General features: G+C 34.7%; 1 protein-coding gene across 4 annotated transcripts in view; it reads left to right on the top strand.

The window, feature by feature from the left end:
• Window positions 1-13,022, top strand: part of htt (huntingtin) — a 240,301-nt gene that overhangs the window by 218,963 nt on the left and 8,316 nt on the right. For all 4 annotated transcript variants that reach the window (XM_039751643.1, XM_039751641.1, XM_039751642.1 and 1 more), the window contains 5 exons: window positions 302-434; window positions 3,257-3,412; window positions 6,292-6,482; window positions 6,967-7,081; window positions 12,493-12,706. In XM_039751643.1, coding sequence (XP_039607577.1) covers window positions 302-434; window positions 3,257-3,412; window positions 6,292-6,482; window positions 6,967-7,081; window positions 12,493-12,706 — 809 coding nt within the window. The remainder of the gene's footprint in view (window positions 1-301; window positions 435-3,256; window positions 3,413-6,291; window positions 6,483-6,966; window positions 7,082-12,492; window positions 12,707-13,022) is intronic.

The following is a 13,022-nucleotide window of genomic DNA, read 5'->3' as shown; positions in this document are numbered from 1 at the left end:
GGTGAAAAACGTTTTTTCTTTAAATAAGTTGAATTAGTTCAAAAATACATTTTTTCCCACTGAGTTACTCTTTAGTATCAGTTTTTAGCCAAAGATAGGATACATATTTTTATTGCCTTTGCCATTTTGCACATACTAGATGATCTGTTGTTTTTTATGTAAAATACATACTGCACTTCTTGCCTAACTTATCTATATTGTTAAATGTTTTGTGATTCTATAATTAACAAAGATCATATATATTGAACAAGTTAGTTCTAGTAAAACATTCAAAAGTAAATTACAGTTTTAATTTTTACAGGAAACACCGTGCTGGAGTTGACATCCACTCCTGTTCACAGTTCTTACTGGAGCTTTATAGTCAATGGATTCTGCCCAGTGGTTCCAGCAATAAAAAAACTCCAGAAATACTGATAAGTGAGGTGGTGCGTTCGGTACGTATAGCAGGATTAAAAAATACACAATGCATGATTTAACATACAGTAATAATAAATAGCTGCCAAACCATTTCTGTATGTGTAGTATTCTATAAAAAAAAGTTCATTTCATTTTTATTGTTCTGTATATTTATTATTACACACTGTGTGTGATGCTGTCTTCATTGGTTGACCAGTAATACAAATCCAAAACTGATTCATGTCTGAGTTCTGAATACATTTTTCACAGAATGTTTGTCTTTATAGCATGCCTTTAATTACTGTTGATTTTCAACATTAGTCTTAACCTTGGATAAGCTACGTCAGTGATTTGTTTATATATGAAATTTTTACATTTTCATATAAAGCAAAATAAATGCTACCATTAACACTCATTACAGTTTGTAAACCTACTGTAGTGGAAATACTTCTTAAACATGTTTGGATTGTCAGGAATATAGCACAGATCTGCATTAAACTAAAACTATACCAGTGTTTCTCAACCTTTAACACTAGAATTACCAGAGCCTACGAAAAAACTCGTAAATCCGTCCCACCTTAAATTGCTTCTTAATATCGTTCACAGCTCTCCACCAGCGTCTTTTGTCATCTAAATGTGCTGATAAAAATCAGGCTGCAAGCAGCTGGCTATTCCATCCCCCCACCGACTTAGAACATGAACAAACTTCTCCCAGCTCATGCTTTGATTGATTTTCTGGGAGTGAAGTGGAGTTTTAGAGTGGAAATAATAGATTGTTGCTTGGAACACATGCATTTCATGTCTGTTACGTTTCTACAGTAATCTTTTACAGCTGATCGGACGCTGTTACCACAGCATAGAGAGAAATGCAATATTATTTGAAAACGAACAGCTTCCGATCAGCTGTAAAAGTATGGCATTTCTAAATGTTTGCTTTTTTTCAGTCTGATTCTCTCAGTAAGACTGTATATTTGTCTCTTATTCAGTGCACGCAAGAACATGCAGGTGGCCAGATGCTGTATGCTACAACATGCTGGCGGTGATCAACGCACATTTTAAAAAAAAGAGAAAAATATATGTGACATTTTGAAGAAATCATTTTATGACACGATTTACCTTTATTTATTTACTTACTTCCTAAAGCCTAAAGTCACAAGTAGTGTGCAGAGGGCGTGCTCAAAAATGTGTGTAATGCCACGAAAAGTGCCTGCTGACACTTTAGTATGCAAGCAATGGTATGTGCATTCTTGCTCCGATGTAGATGGGAGCTGAGTTTACCTCTGTTACAGCACGTCTATGTGAAAACAGCAGTATCAGATGCGGGGGTGGGGTGTGTTTGGGCTCATGAACATGGCCGAGATAATAAAACTGACTAATAAAAAATAAAAATAAAAAAGCTAACCTTTACAAGTATCATAAATTATACCGGCTCTTACAGACTGAAATCAAATGTATGTTTTTATTCTAAAATAGTAAGACTAAGAGCAGTTTACTTCTCAAAACGGAGTGGTGCAGGATCGATCTCGCAACCTTTTGATTTCCAGTCGGCAGCTGATTCTATTGCGCCACGGAGGCAGTCATAATAAACAAGTGGCAATGTCGCATGTTAAGGCGGCTTTTTGTTTCTGCAGTTATATTTATGAATAAAAGTGCAATTGTTGTGTTAGATTTGTACCTACTGTGAAAATATTTCTTTGATATTTGGACTTCAGGCTTCATACATTATATAGTTTATGCCTACATTTTGTCATCTACTACTAGAATATAAAAAATGTTTCTGTTTTAACAATGTGTTTACACAGATTACTGTAGAAACGGTTCAGACATGAAATGTGTGTGTTCCAAACAACAATCTATTATTTCCACTCTATAACTCCACTTCACTCCCAGAAAATCAATCAAGGCATGAGCTGGGAGAAGTTTCTGCACATTCTAAGTCGGTGGGGGGATGGAATAGCCGGCTACTTGCAGCTTTTCTTTTATCAGCACATTTAGATTAGCAAAAGACGCTGGCGGAGAGGTGAGAACGGTTTTAAGAAGCGATTTAAGATGGGATGGATTTACGAGTTTTTTTGTAGGCTCTGGTAATTCTAGTGTTAAGTATTTGCGACCCAAGTTTTCATAACAGTTTTAATCGTGCCCCCAACGTTTTTTTTTTTAAAGGAGCCTACTAATACCAATTTGTTCTTTTTTAATTAATGATATATCATAGATGCATATTTTATTATACCTACTTAACATTTAACATTTATCTAAGTTAATTTGTTTTGGCTTCAATAGATGTATTTTTCATAATTTTGATTCTTGTTTTATTTTTTTCACATCTTCGCACCCCGTTTTTGTTACTTTGCGCCCCCCTAGGGGGGCCTGCCCCACAGAATGAGAACCACTGAACTATACTATATATTCTGCATTGTGAAAGTCATGTTCCATCATGAGCTTCATGCATCCATTTGACCTTCTGACATCTGAAATCCAATATATATGCAGTGGAAATGCTCATCTCATTTTCACCTAAGTAATCGGTTGTAGTAGTTAACAAATTTGTTTGTAGTATTTAGTTTCTTAACCATTTCCATTTACAAAGTGGCATGTTTTATACAGCAGAGCATAGACAATAGGGTAATTGTGACTGGACAAACATGCAAATAATTATCTATAGTAAACAGGCTAATGTTTAAAAAAATTTAAGAGTCACCAAGGGATTTAAAAGTGAGGGGCACAATGTACTTTCAGCTCTTCAGCTTCCTACAGTGCACATAGGAGGTGGCTCACAAACTCCTTAAACATTGTAGTATGTAACTAGTTTTATGTTATCGACCTAATGAAAAGAATTTAACTTGTTAATTTGCCTAACTAGCTTCTTGCAGTGTCAGATTTGTTCACTGAAAGGAATCAGTATGAAATGATGTACACCACTTTGACAGAGCTACAGAAGCTACATCCATCTGAAGATGAGATCCTTAACCAGTATTTGATACCTGCTATTTGTAAGGCAGCATCTGTACTTGGCATGGTAAGGTTTGATTTGGGAAATACATTTTATTCATTTGTAAATGTTCTGATGTACCTTTAGAACCTAATATTGTTATTTTCAAAAATAATATAGTTTTTAAAGATGATTGGCTTTATCCAAGCATAGTAATCATATGTCTGACACGTGTTGTGAATAATGAGTCTGGCAATTTTACTGAATAGCTGCACTCTGTCTTAGTGCAGTAGTTTATGTGCTTAAAAGGGAATTATACAGTATCTGTCAACATAAATCACCTTGGGGGTCTTGTTCACAAGTTAGGGGAAAATTGATTATGAGATTGTTCAACAAAAATTGGTTCAGTGGCAACAGCTTTCCTGTCTGTAATTCTGATGCAGGATTTAGGATGTCCGATGAGGCTTATTAATTTATTGGTTTATTTATATTTTGGTCTTCTGATCAAAAGCTCTGGGAAGTGGCCAAACGAATTAGACAGTAAGTACAATTAGCTGAAGTGAGGTTCCTGCTCAGGATTGCTGGTCACTATGTTTGTGACAAGGTACTGTAAAGAGTTCTGTAATCTGGGGGGACCTCGGAGCAGAGCTTCTGTGTCTCCTGACAAAAATTGGACATTTTAAGCATATAGTTTGGATAATCTGTCCATAACTCCCTTATACAGCCCACTAGAAGAAGAACCAGGAGTAAATCCAAGATGCATTGGAGGGATTACATCTCTCAAGTGATTTGAGAACATCTGAGTAATTCTCAGGAGAACCAGGAAAGTAGTTTTTTGGTATGGGAGAGGTGTGGTTTGTTTAGCTTAGCACATTGCTGCTGCAATCCACATTCCAGAAATAAAATGAAATCATGGCTGACTAATTTAAACCATGAAATGTAGTGTTCTCTGTGAGCTTTCAAAGTATTTAATTATTTTAGTAAGAAAAGAATATTCAAAGAACATGTGATATGTTTTAGGTAAATAAGTATGAAGTTATATATCAAGAACCTGAAATGGCAAATGCTGTAAATGTAATATTTTTCAAGTGAAAAATTAGGTGACCAGTAAGTACTTGTATGGACTATAAAAAAAGTATTCAGTGATTTGGAGATAGTAGAGGGAGAGAAGTGCTTCAAACATTAAAAATGATTAAATCAAGTAAGTAATCGCAACTGAACAATATTTGTCTTAGAGTGCTTTGGAAAGTTGGCGATATATGAACCATTAACATGCATTTTTTACATAGAGTCAATACAGTAATTACAGTCGAACCTGGACAGAATTAAGGCTTGGGTTAATGTGTGGCAGATGAAATTTAATTTAAATAAACTGAAAATATTTCAGGAGGAAGTAAAAATGTTACATCTCAGTAGGCTGTAGTTAAGGAATGCAATTCTTAAAAGTGCACAATTATGAGAAGGACTGGTCAGTGTACTTGTCACTTTCTTAAAAAGAACCTGGCCAACTTTAATAGTATTTCAATGATACATGTGGTTAAAACTATAGCATTTCTAAACTCTTCCAGCTTATCTTAAAGAGTACACTTTTAGATGATCAAAGGCAAAGTTGGGAAAAGGACCTTTCTTAAGCAAAGCATTGATTTATTAGTTAGTCAACATCTCCATCTTCGCCTGTTGTTTTTTAAACTTTGGTTAATGACCAAAACAGAAATCATTGTAATATATATTTATCAATATTAACATCCTCCACAATCTTAAAGATATAATTGTAGCTGTAGTGTGAGGAACGTGGTATGGCTTGGGAATAGAGATAATGGTTTTGAACAGAGCCAAATGAGGTTTCTTGGGGCTTCTAGTAAGGATGTCCCCAGGCATTTGTCAGTGGAGAAGTTTAAGGCATAGGCAAAGGGCACACTCATGGTATTATATTTTTTCAGTTGATGTAACCACTGATAATTCCCAGTTGTAGCTGAAGGCTGCTGTAGAGAAATGGAAAGATTGGTCTTCTCAAGTCAGCCTGCTGTCTCCATAGTGCTCACCAGGATAAGCAGCAGTTAGTGGGTGAAATAACATAACACACGTCATTCTGTACATTTTAATGTATCTCGTATGTTTCTTTAGGTGGATAAGGTAAGCTAGTAAATGAATGGCAGATATTAAATTGCATTTATATCTGTTTATTTAAAAAATAAAAACGTGAAACACTATTTTCTTTTTTGGGTATCTCTCTCTGTGCATTACAATGAATTTTGTACCCAATGATAAAAAAAAACAAAACACATTCAGCATGTTTTCAGCCAAAGTTTAAAATTCATCTTTGAGGAAAATGAATATAATGCAGGAGATGCATGAATTTTACTCAACAGCATTTAACAGCAGTATTCTTTTCAGACCTCTGTTGACATCTGTTAGTATCTGTGACTTTTGAATAAACAAATAGTTGGTGATGATGGCTTTTTAATGTACTCCATCTGCTCATTTACAGAGGTTTACAACATAATACTGTATTCCAGATTTTGAACACTTTATGGCAACAGATTTTTCTTAATTAAAGAAATAAAGTGCATTTAATGTATTATTATTGTCTCTTTGATTCCTTTATCCAAATTAACTTACAATAATAGAATATGTTACAATTCTGTACAGATAGGTTTGTCATTCAGTGAGACAAGTTGCAGCCAAACTACTAGTTCATGTGACTTGGCATCTAGTGCCTTAGTCAATACATTATCCCCATGTTTTTACTTACATATAAGATTAATTTTGATACCTTCACATTATCCGCAAGCCAGTTATTTTGTAAATATTGCTTAAGAAGTAATCTTTATATATTTCTACTCTTGCATATGAGTGTATTCTTTTAATAACTATTGTAAATTTTATTTTTGTTGTTTCATTATTGCAATACCTGCACATAATCAAAATTTTATAACAGACTTAAATCTTATTTTAATATTTTTCAGGATAAGGCAGTTGCAGAGCCAGTTAGCCGTTTGCTGGAGACAACACTACGTAGCACTCACATGCCAAGCCGTATTGGTGCACTTCATGGCATCCTTTATGTTTTGGAGTGTGATTTGCTGGATGACACAGCAAAACAGCTAATTCCTATTATCAGTGACTATCTACTGTCTAACTTACGTGGGATAGCACAGTAAGAAATCATGTACCTATTATGTTACTTTGCTGTCATTACTTTGCTGTCTTAATTACAGTTCTGGTCTAAGTTATTTATGTGCTGTATTTTAGTGAAATAAATAATATTATGACACAGTGTTTTAATGAGAAAAGATGAAGAATGCAAACCATAAAACTGAGGTTGTTAGATCAAAATAATACCTCTTTTGCCCCACTTCAATCAAATAGGAGCAGAGCAAAAGTCAGTGTACTGCTCTCTTAGGTTTGTATTGACACATCATGACTCGCCAGTAAGACAAAAGTATAAGTCATTTTTATTGCTGAAGCCCTTTGCTTTTTACTTCATAGGTATGCTTTTATTCATTGCAGTTTTATATATTTATATATATTGATTATTGATCATTTATATTGATTACAATCTTAGTGATTAAAACAAAAATATCAGTAAAGCGCCGTTAATAACTTTAAAAATGTGTTTTTTTCTGTCTTTATTCTTATAGTTGTGTGAGTCTCCACAACCAGCAGCATGTATTGATAATGTGTGCAGCAGCCTTCTACATGATTGAGAACTACCCACTTGATGTTGGCCCAGATTTTACTTCAGGGATTATCCAGGTGACTTTTCTCATTTGTTTCATTTTTAAGTCTTTTTTTTATGTACTCAGTTGTTCATATTTTATGAGATATGCTTAACATTTAGAGATTACTAGATTAACAAATCTAGGAAAATATGAAAAGATGTTTTGAATTACAGGAAGGTGATATTTTGCTGTGGCAGTTACCTGTACTTCCTCATAGTTCCATAGGACTGGGGTCACTGTGCACCTGCTCAGAAAAAAAAAATTATACATAGTGCTGTGAAAAAGTATTTGCCCTCTCCCCAAGTTCCTTTATTATAGCTTATTTATAACAATTGTTTTTGATCTATAGATACATTTAGTATAAAAAGACAACCTGAGTAAACACAATACATAGTTTTTGATTTATTGAAGAAAACATTTCAACATGAAGTTGGCTAAAAGACCTCAACAAGTAGCACACAATGCCTTGATCAAAAAGTAATTCCAGAAGACCAGAGAAAGAAAGTTACTGACATTTATCAGTCAGTAAAGGGTTACAAAGCAATCTATAGACTCCTGGGACTCCAGTGAACTGCTGTGAAAACTATCATCTCCAAATGGAGAAAATTTGGAATTGTGATTGATCTCCCCAAGAGTGGCTGCCCTAGCAAAATTACTCCAAGAGTGCATAGAAATCTTATCTGGGAAGTCACCAAAGGCATCTTTTAGCTTAGTTAACGTAAGTATCATTGATTCCACCATTAGAATGACATTGGGCAAAAACGTTATCCTAGTGAGAGTTGCAAGGTGAAAACAGCTGCTAAACAAGAACAATGTAAAGACCTGTCTAACATTTGCAAAAAAAAAAGCACCTTGACTACCTCCAAATTTTTTGGCATAATGTTCTGTGGAATAACAAGTCAGAAGTAGAACTTTCTGGAAGGTATGTGCCTAGTTACTCATGGATTAAAGCTAACACAGCTTTCCACGATAAGAACACCATGCTCACAGTCAAACATAGTGGTGGTAGTGTGATGATGTGAGGAGGTTTTGCTGCTTCAGGGCCTGGGTGACTTATTATACATTATTGAGGGAAGTATGAATTCATCTCTGTACCAGAATGTACTGAAGGGGAATTTCCGGTTATCAGTCCATGATCTGAAGCACAAACAAAATTGGGTATTGCAGCAGGACAACGATCTGAAGCACAAGAGCAAATGCAACTCTGAATGGCTGGAAAGTTTTGGTGTGGCCTCATCAAAGTTATGATAGGAACCCCATTGAGATGTTGTGACATGACCTTAAATGGACTATTCATAGTAGAAAACCATCCAATGAGACTGAATTAAGGCAATTCTGTAGAGGAAAGTATGCCAAAATTTCTCAGAGAGAAGGATTTTATGCCTTTGAGTAGGTAGCTTTTCTTGAAATACTTTAGTTTTATCCCACATCCCAAAAGAACCGTAGGTTAATTGGTGGCTGAAATTTTACTTTTGTATTAGTTTGTATTTGTATGTACATCAATGTGTCCAACAAAACTTAACATTACTTCTAGGGCTGATTCCAAATTTGTACTGCTGTAAGCATAGCCTCTGGCTGCCAATACATTCATTTATGGAATACATAGGAGAAAATAAATGTTTAATAATAACATCTTCATTTTTACTCACCCTCATAATATATTTATTAATGTTGGTTGATTTTTTTATTTTTGTTTGTTCACCTAGTTTATTTTCACAAACTTTCCTTTGTAACATGTCAGTTCTGATACACAAATGTATTTTAAAAATATTCCATTCCCAAGTTTTTTCACTAACAATCCACTTTTCCTGTAACCATTGCTAATTTAGCATGGTCACTACAAAGCATGATTTCCAGTAGTGCCTTTGTGTGCTCACGACTATTTAAAAACAGAGCAATGCTAAGTTTTGTTAATTCTTTTTTTCCTCCAGCAGTTGCAGAGGAAGAGACCACTCTTCACTTCTTGCTTAAGTTAATTGAGGCAAATCAGAAAAATGTTATTATTCAATCAAAAACAAATGGGGAAGAAATTAAGTCACTAAAACACTTACGCAAAATATTGCTTGAAAGTATATGAACACTTTAAATTTGTTGTCATTGACACATCTGAAAGTTCCTGAATTCCAAGATTTTTAATAAAGATAACTTAATTTTTTAAATACCTAAAATATTTTTTATTAAATAAAACGTCTTCATTATTGATTTAAAGTTAAATGAAGAATGCAGATGATATACTGTATATGTGTTTGCTACATTTGCTAATGAATCCCTCATATGTGCATTCTTTGTTATATAACTGCTTCATCTTCTCCAGATTTGCATGAACTTAAGACGTGGTGTAACATTGGTCAAGATCTTGAACTATCAATTTATTTTTATTTTCTAAAAATACTTTTTTTGGATTCTAATATGGCACTAGGTCTAGCTGGTCTCTATTGGTTTGTTGTACTCAGATTGATTCTGCTGGCAGAAACCCATCCCCGAATTTTGATTGAGAGTGATTGGTGTTGAATAGTGTTAATTGTTTGTCAAATGCAACATTTGTTGTTTTGATCCTACAGATTAGGTTAATCATCTGGAGAGAATTACAGGTTTTCCTGCTTTTGGAAGCTAATCTCTTCCTGAAAACCCGTTTGTAAGGTGAATGTTCATAATGCAAACACCTAATTACCATTAATTTAAAAGGAAAACATTTTTAGGTGTTCCAGACACCAACAGGAACCCAGTTTTTTCAGATAGCACCAAAATACAATGCAAATTGACAGAATTACTTTACCAATAAAGTTAGTGATCAAAAGCAACCTTAATAAGATATTCCACTTCATTAAATATTATGTAATAAAGCGATTTACCTACACTTTATCGCTTCAAGATTTCCGAATTATAAGAATGTGAGTTTTTTGTGCTTTTCCAATAATTTCACAGTCTTTCGTGTCATGATGCTTAGGATAATGCAAGAAGATGTGAGCCGCACATGTAACAAGTGCCACAATATATGAATACAGAATTACATCTGGCAACATTTGAGAATGACTAAGTGTTATTCTGTGTCATCAACATCCACCCCTGCTCCCAACATCCAGTTGTGCTAAGTTCTGCAAAGATTTTTAATTGTTAGCATTAGCGTGGCACATTTGAAAGTCCTTCTAGACAATGCTGCTTTGCGGTTTGTAAAACGAAAAAAAGGGTATTAAAAGACTTTCTTTGTATGCAAAAATTTTCATAAAACAGTTGTTAGTAATTAGCAGGAAACCTGTATTCTAAAAATTTTCCCAAAGATGCTATTACTTTTCAACATATTTTGTTTTGTTGGGATTAAAATATGGACGTGGGCTGCAGCAAGGTGCTTGCATGTTTTATTGTTCAAACTTTTTGTATGAATTTTGTTTGTCCCTGAAGAGATTTGTGTATCTTTTAGTCAGAAGCATGAATAAAGTATGTACTGAAGCTGAAGGTCTGGTAGATAAAGAAGAGCAAATGAAGTTTTAGTAACATCAGGTATGAATTTCTAGTATTTAGTGATGAAGGATGTCTGCTGTATAACTATAGAATTCGCCTGCTGTTTTAAAAATGGACCACAGGAATGGAAGTGGTAGAAATTGTAATCAAGGGGATACTATGAAAAGTGACAGGAAAAGTGTGACAATTGTGATTTATAAGGAAGCAATGAGAAATGCCAGAATATCAGTACAAAATGCTAAGAGAAAAGAGTTTACAAGTGAGCTGCAGAGCAAAGAAGGAAAAAAATGTGTTCAAGATCATGAAGCTGATGAGAAAGGAAATGCAGAATTTAGTAGGTGTAAATTGCTTAACAGTGCTAAATAGAAAGGAATACCTGGAAATATATGGAAAAGTTGTTAAATGAGAAGAATGACAACACAGCAGGAACAAAAGAAAGTTATAAAAACATTAAAAATGTTAAAGCTAGGTATAGCAGCGGGCCCACTGGAGTGGTGTTAAGGGCTGTGGAAAATACTGAAGTTATATGGTTGATAGACCTATGCAAAGTGATCAGGAAGACTGAAAAATACATGTTCATTCCAGATAAAAAAGGAAATTTATGATCCATTGGAGGAGTGTGGGTCATATTGAGCAAACAAGCTAATATTTGTAGCTTCATATGATAGCATCAGCTGGTTTCATTTTGTGGCTTACCTCAGTGTTCTGTTGATAGTTTTCGCCAAAATGTGTCTGTTTGATGTCTTAATTGCATTTCACATTGCTACTCTTTACAATGAGATCTGTTTCATGACAAATTAAGCACATTGGTTTTATGCTTTTTTCTGTAAGAATGAAGGTGTACTTTTTAGGCTACTCGTCCTTAAATGTGTGGCCTACAGCCTACGAATGGCAATGTCTGATGTTTAAGGCAAAGTGTGCTAGCGCTATCCAAAGCAGCAGGCTGAGGTTTTGCGCTGCAGTCATCAAGTTCATGTGCAGACCGTTGCAGCTTCTGTGATTTAGCCAGATACAAGAGCACCATTATCAAGTGCTTTAAAACCAGCTTACATAGAGCTAATGTTTTGTGTGCTGACAAGAAATAACCAAAATAACAGAATTTTTGTTGTGTTCGTGGTCTGGATTAAATTGTGTTTGAGTTAATTTCTGGACCAGAATCCACTTATTTATGCTTCTTCTCAATGAGCATGAGACATGGCTGATGAAAGTAAAGTTGTAAGATGAATGCTGAGAAGGACTTGGTGTGGAGGTGATAGAAGTTTGGCTGAGAAGAAACAGTCTTAGTTGATTTAGGCATATGGATTGAAAAGCAGAGGGAGACTTGACGGGAAGAGGGTACATCAAGATGGCGGTGAAGGGAATGAGGGTAAGAGGGAAGCCAAAATACGTTTTGTGAAAGGTCACCAAGATTTCCTCAAATAACATTATTTTTATAATACTCAACATACTGATGATCACTTAAAGAATTCTTCCAGAAGTCATTTAAAACCATTTTATATTGTAGTCTGGTGGTTTAATTTCCTCTCATTATATAGATTGGTCTCCTCTAGTACAGGAATGCTGCAGTCACTCTCATAATAAACTTTAATAGAGCTTTTCTTGATTGAGAGAAGCCAGTAAATGTGGTTTGTCCATGTAATTAGACTAATACCTGGTCCCTCAGATATATTCCAGGCATAGCCCAAAGGAAGAGTATCTATGGACAGACCTAGAACATACTTTTGAGGATTACAGAACTGATGAATATTGCGGAGAATAGAGTACCATGGTCTTAACCACCTAGGTACTTTAATGTTGCCATGGCCGCCCTTATCTGGAAAGGAGGAAGAAAAATTGTTTGTTTGATGCTTGTTTATTTTAACTTTACCTTTAAATATTCCAATGAGTAGCTATTAAGTTAACTGACACTTATCAGTATGGATCTTACCAATTTTAAAATAGAATATAAGTTTTTTTAATTAAGTATTATTATTACTTCTGTTTTAGATGTGTGGTGTAATGTTGTCTGGCAGTGAGGATTCAACCCCATCTGTGGTGTACCACTGCGTTCTTCGTGGGTTAGAACGCCTCTTGTTATCAGAGCAGCTGTCTCGTTTGGATGGAGAAGCCCTGGTTAAGCTTAGTGTGGATCGAGTCAACACGCCAAGCCCCCACAGAGCTATGGCAGCACTGGGACTCATGCTGACATGCATGTATACAGGTAAGCATTATGGTTTGTTAGGATTCAAAATGTGAACCAGTAATATGGATTTCTTTATTTTTTTCAGCATTTTAAAACTAACGATATTTAAAAACTTTAAATGGACACAATTTTGATTGTATAAAATGTTAACATTATATGCTAAGTGCGCTGCTGTAGTGGTAATGTACTCTGTGATCTAACCAAATTAATGTATCTCTTTATATTTATTAATTTGTACATAGAAACAGATACTGTATATATTTGTGACATTTATATGATGACTACTGCTGAAAGGTCATAATGTTGTGACGTGTGAACATTTTGAATGGTTTAC

The sequence above is a fragment of the Polypterus senegalus genome, chromosome 4, assembly GCF_016835505.1.
Source record: "Polypterus senegalus isolate Bchr_013 chromosome 4, ASM1683550v1, whole genome shotgun sequence".
In the NCBI taxonomy this organism is placed as follows: Eukaryota; Metazoa; Chordata; class Cladistia; order Polypteriformes; family Polypteridae; genus Polypterus; species Polypterus senegalus.
This window is presented reverse-complemented; position numbering and strand designations above follow the sequence as displayed.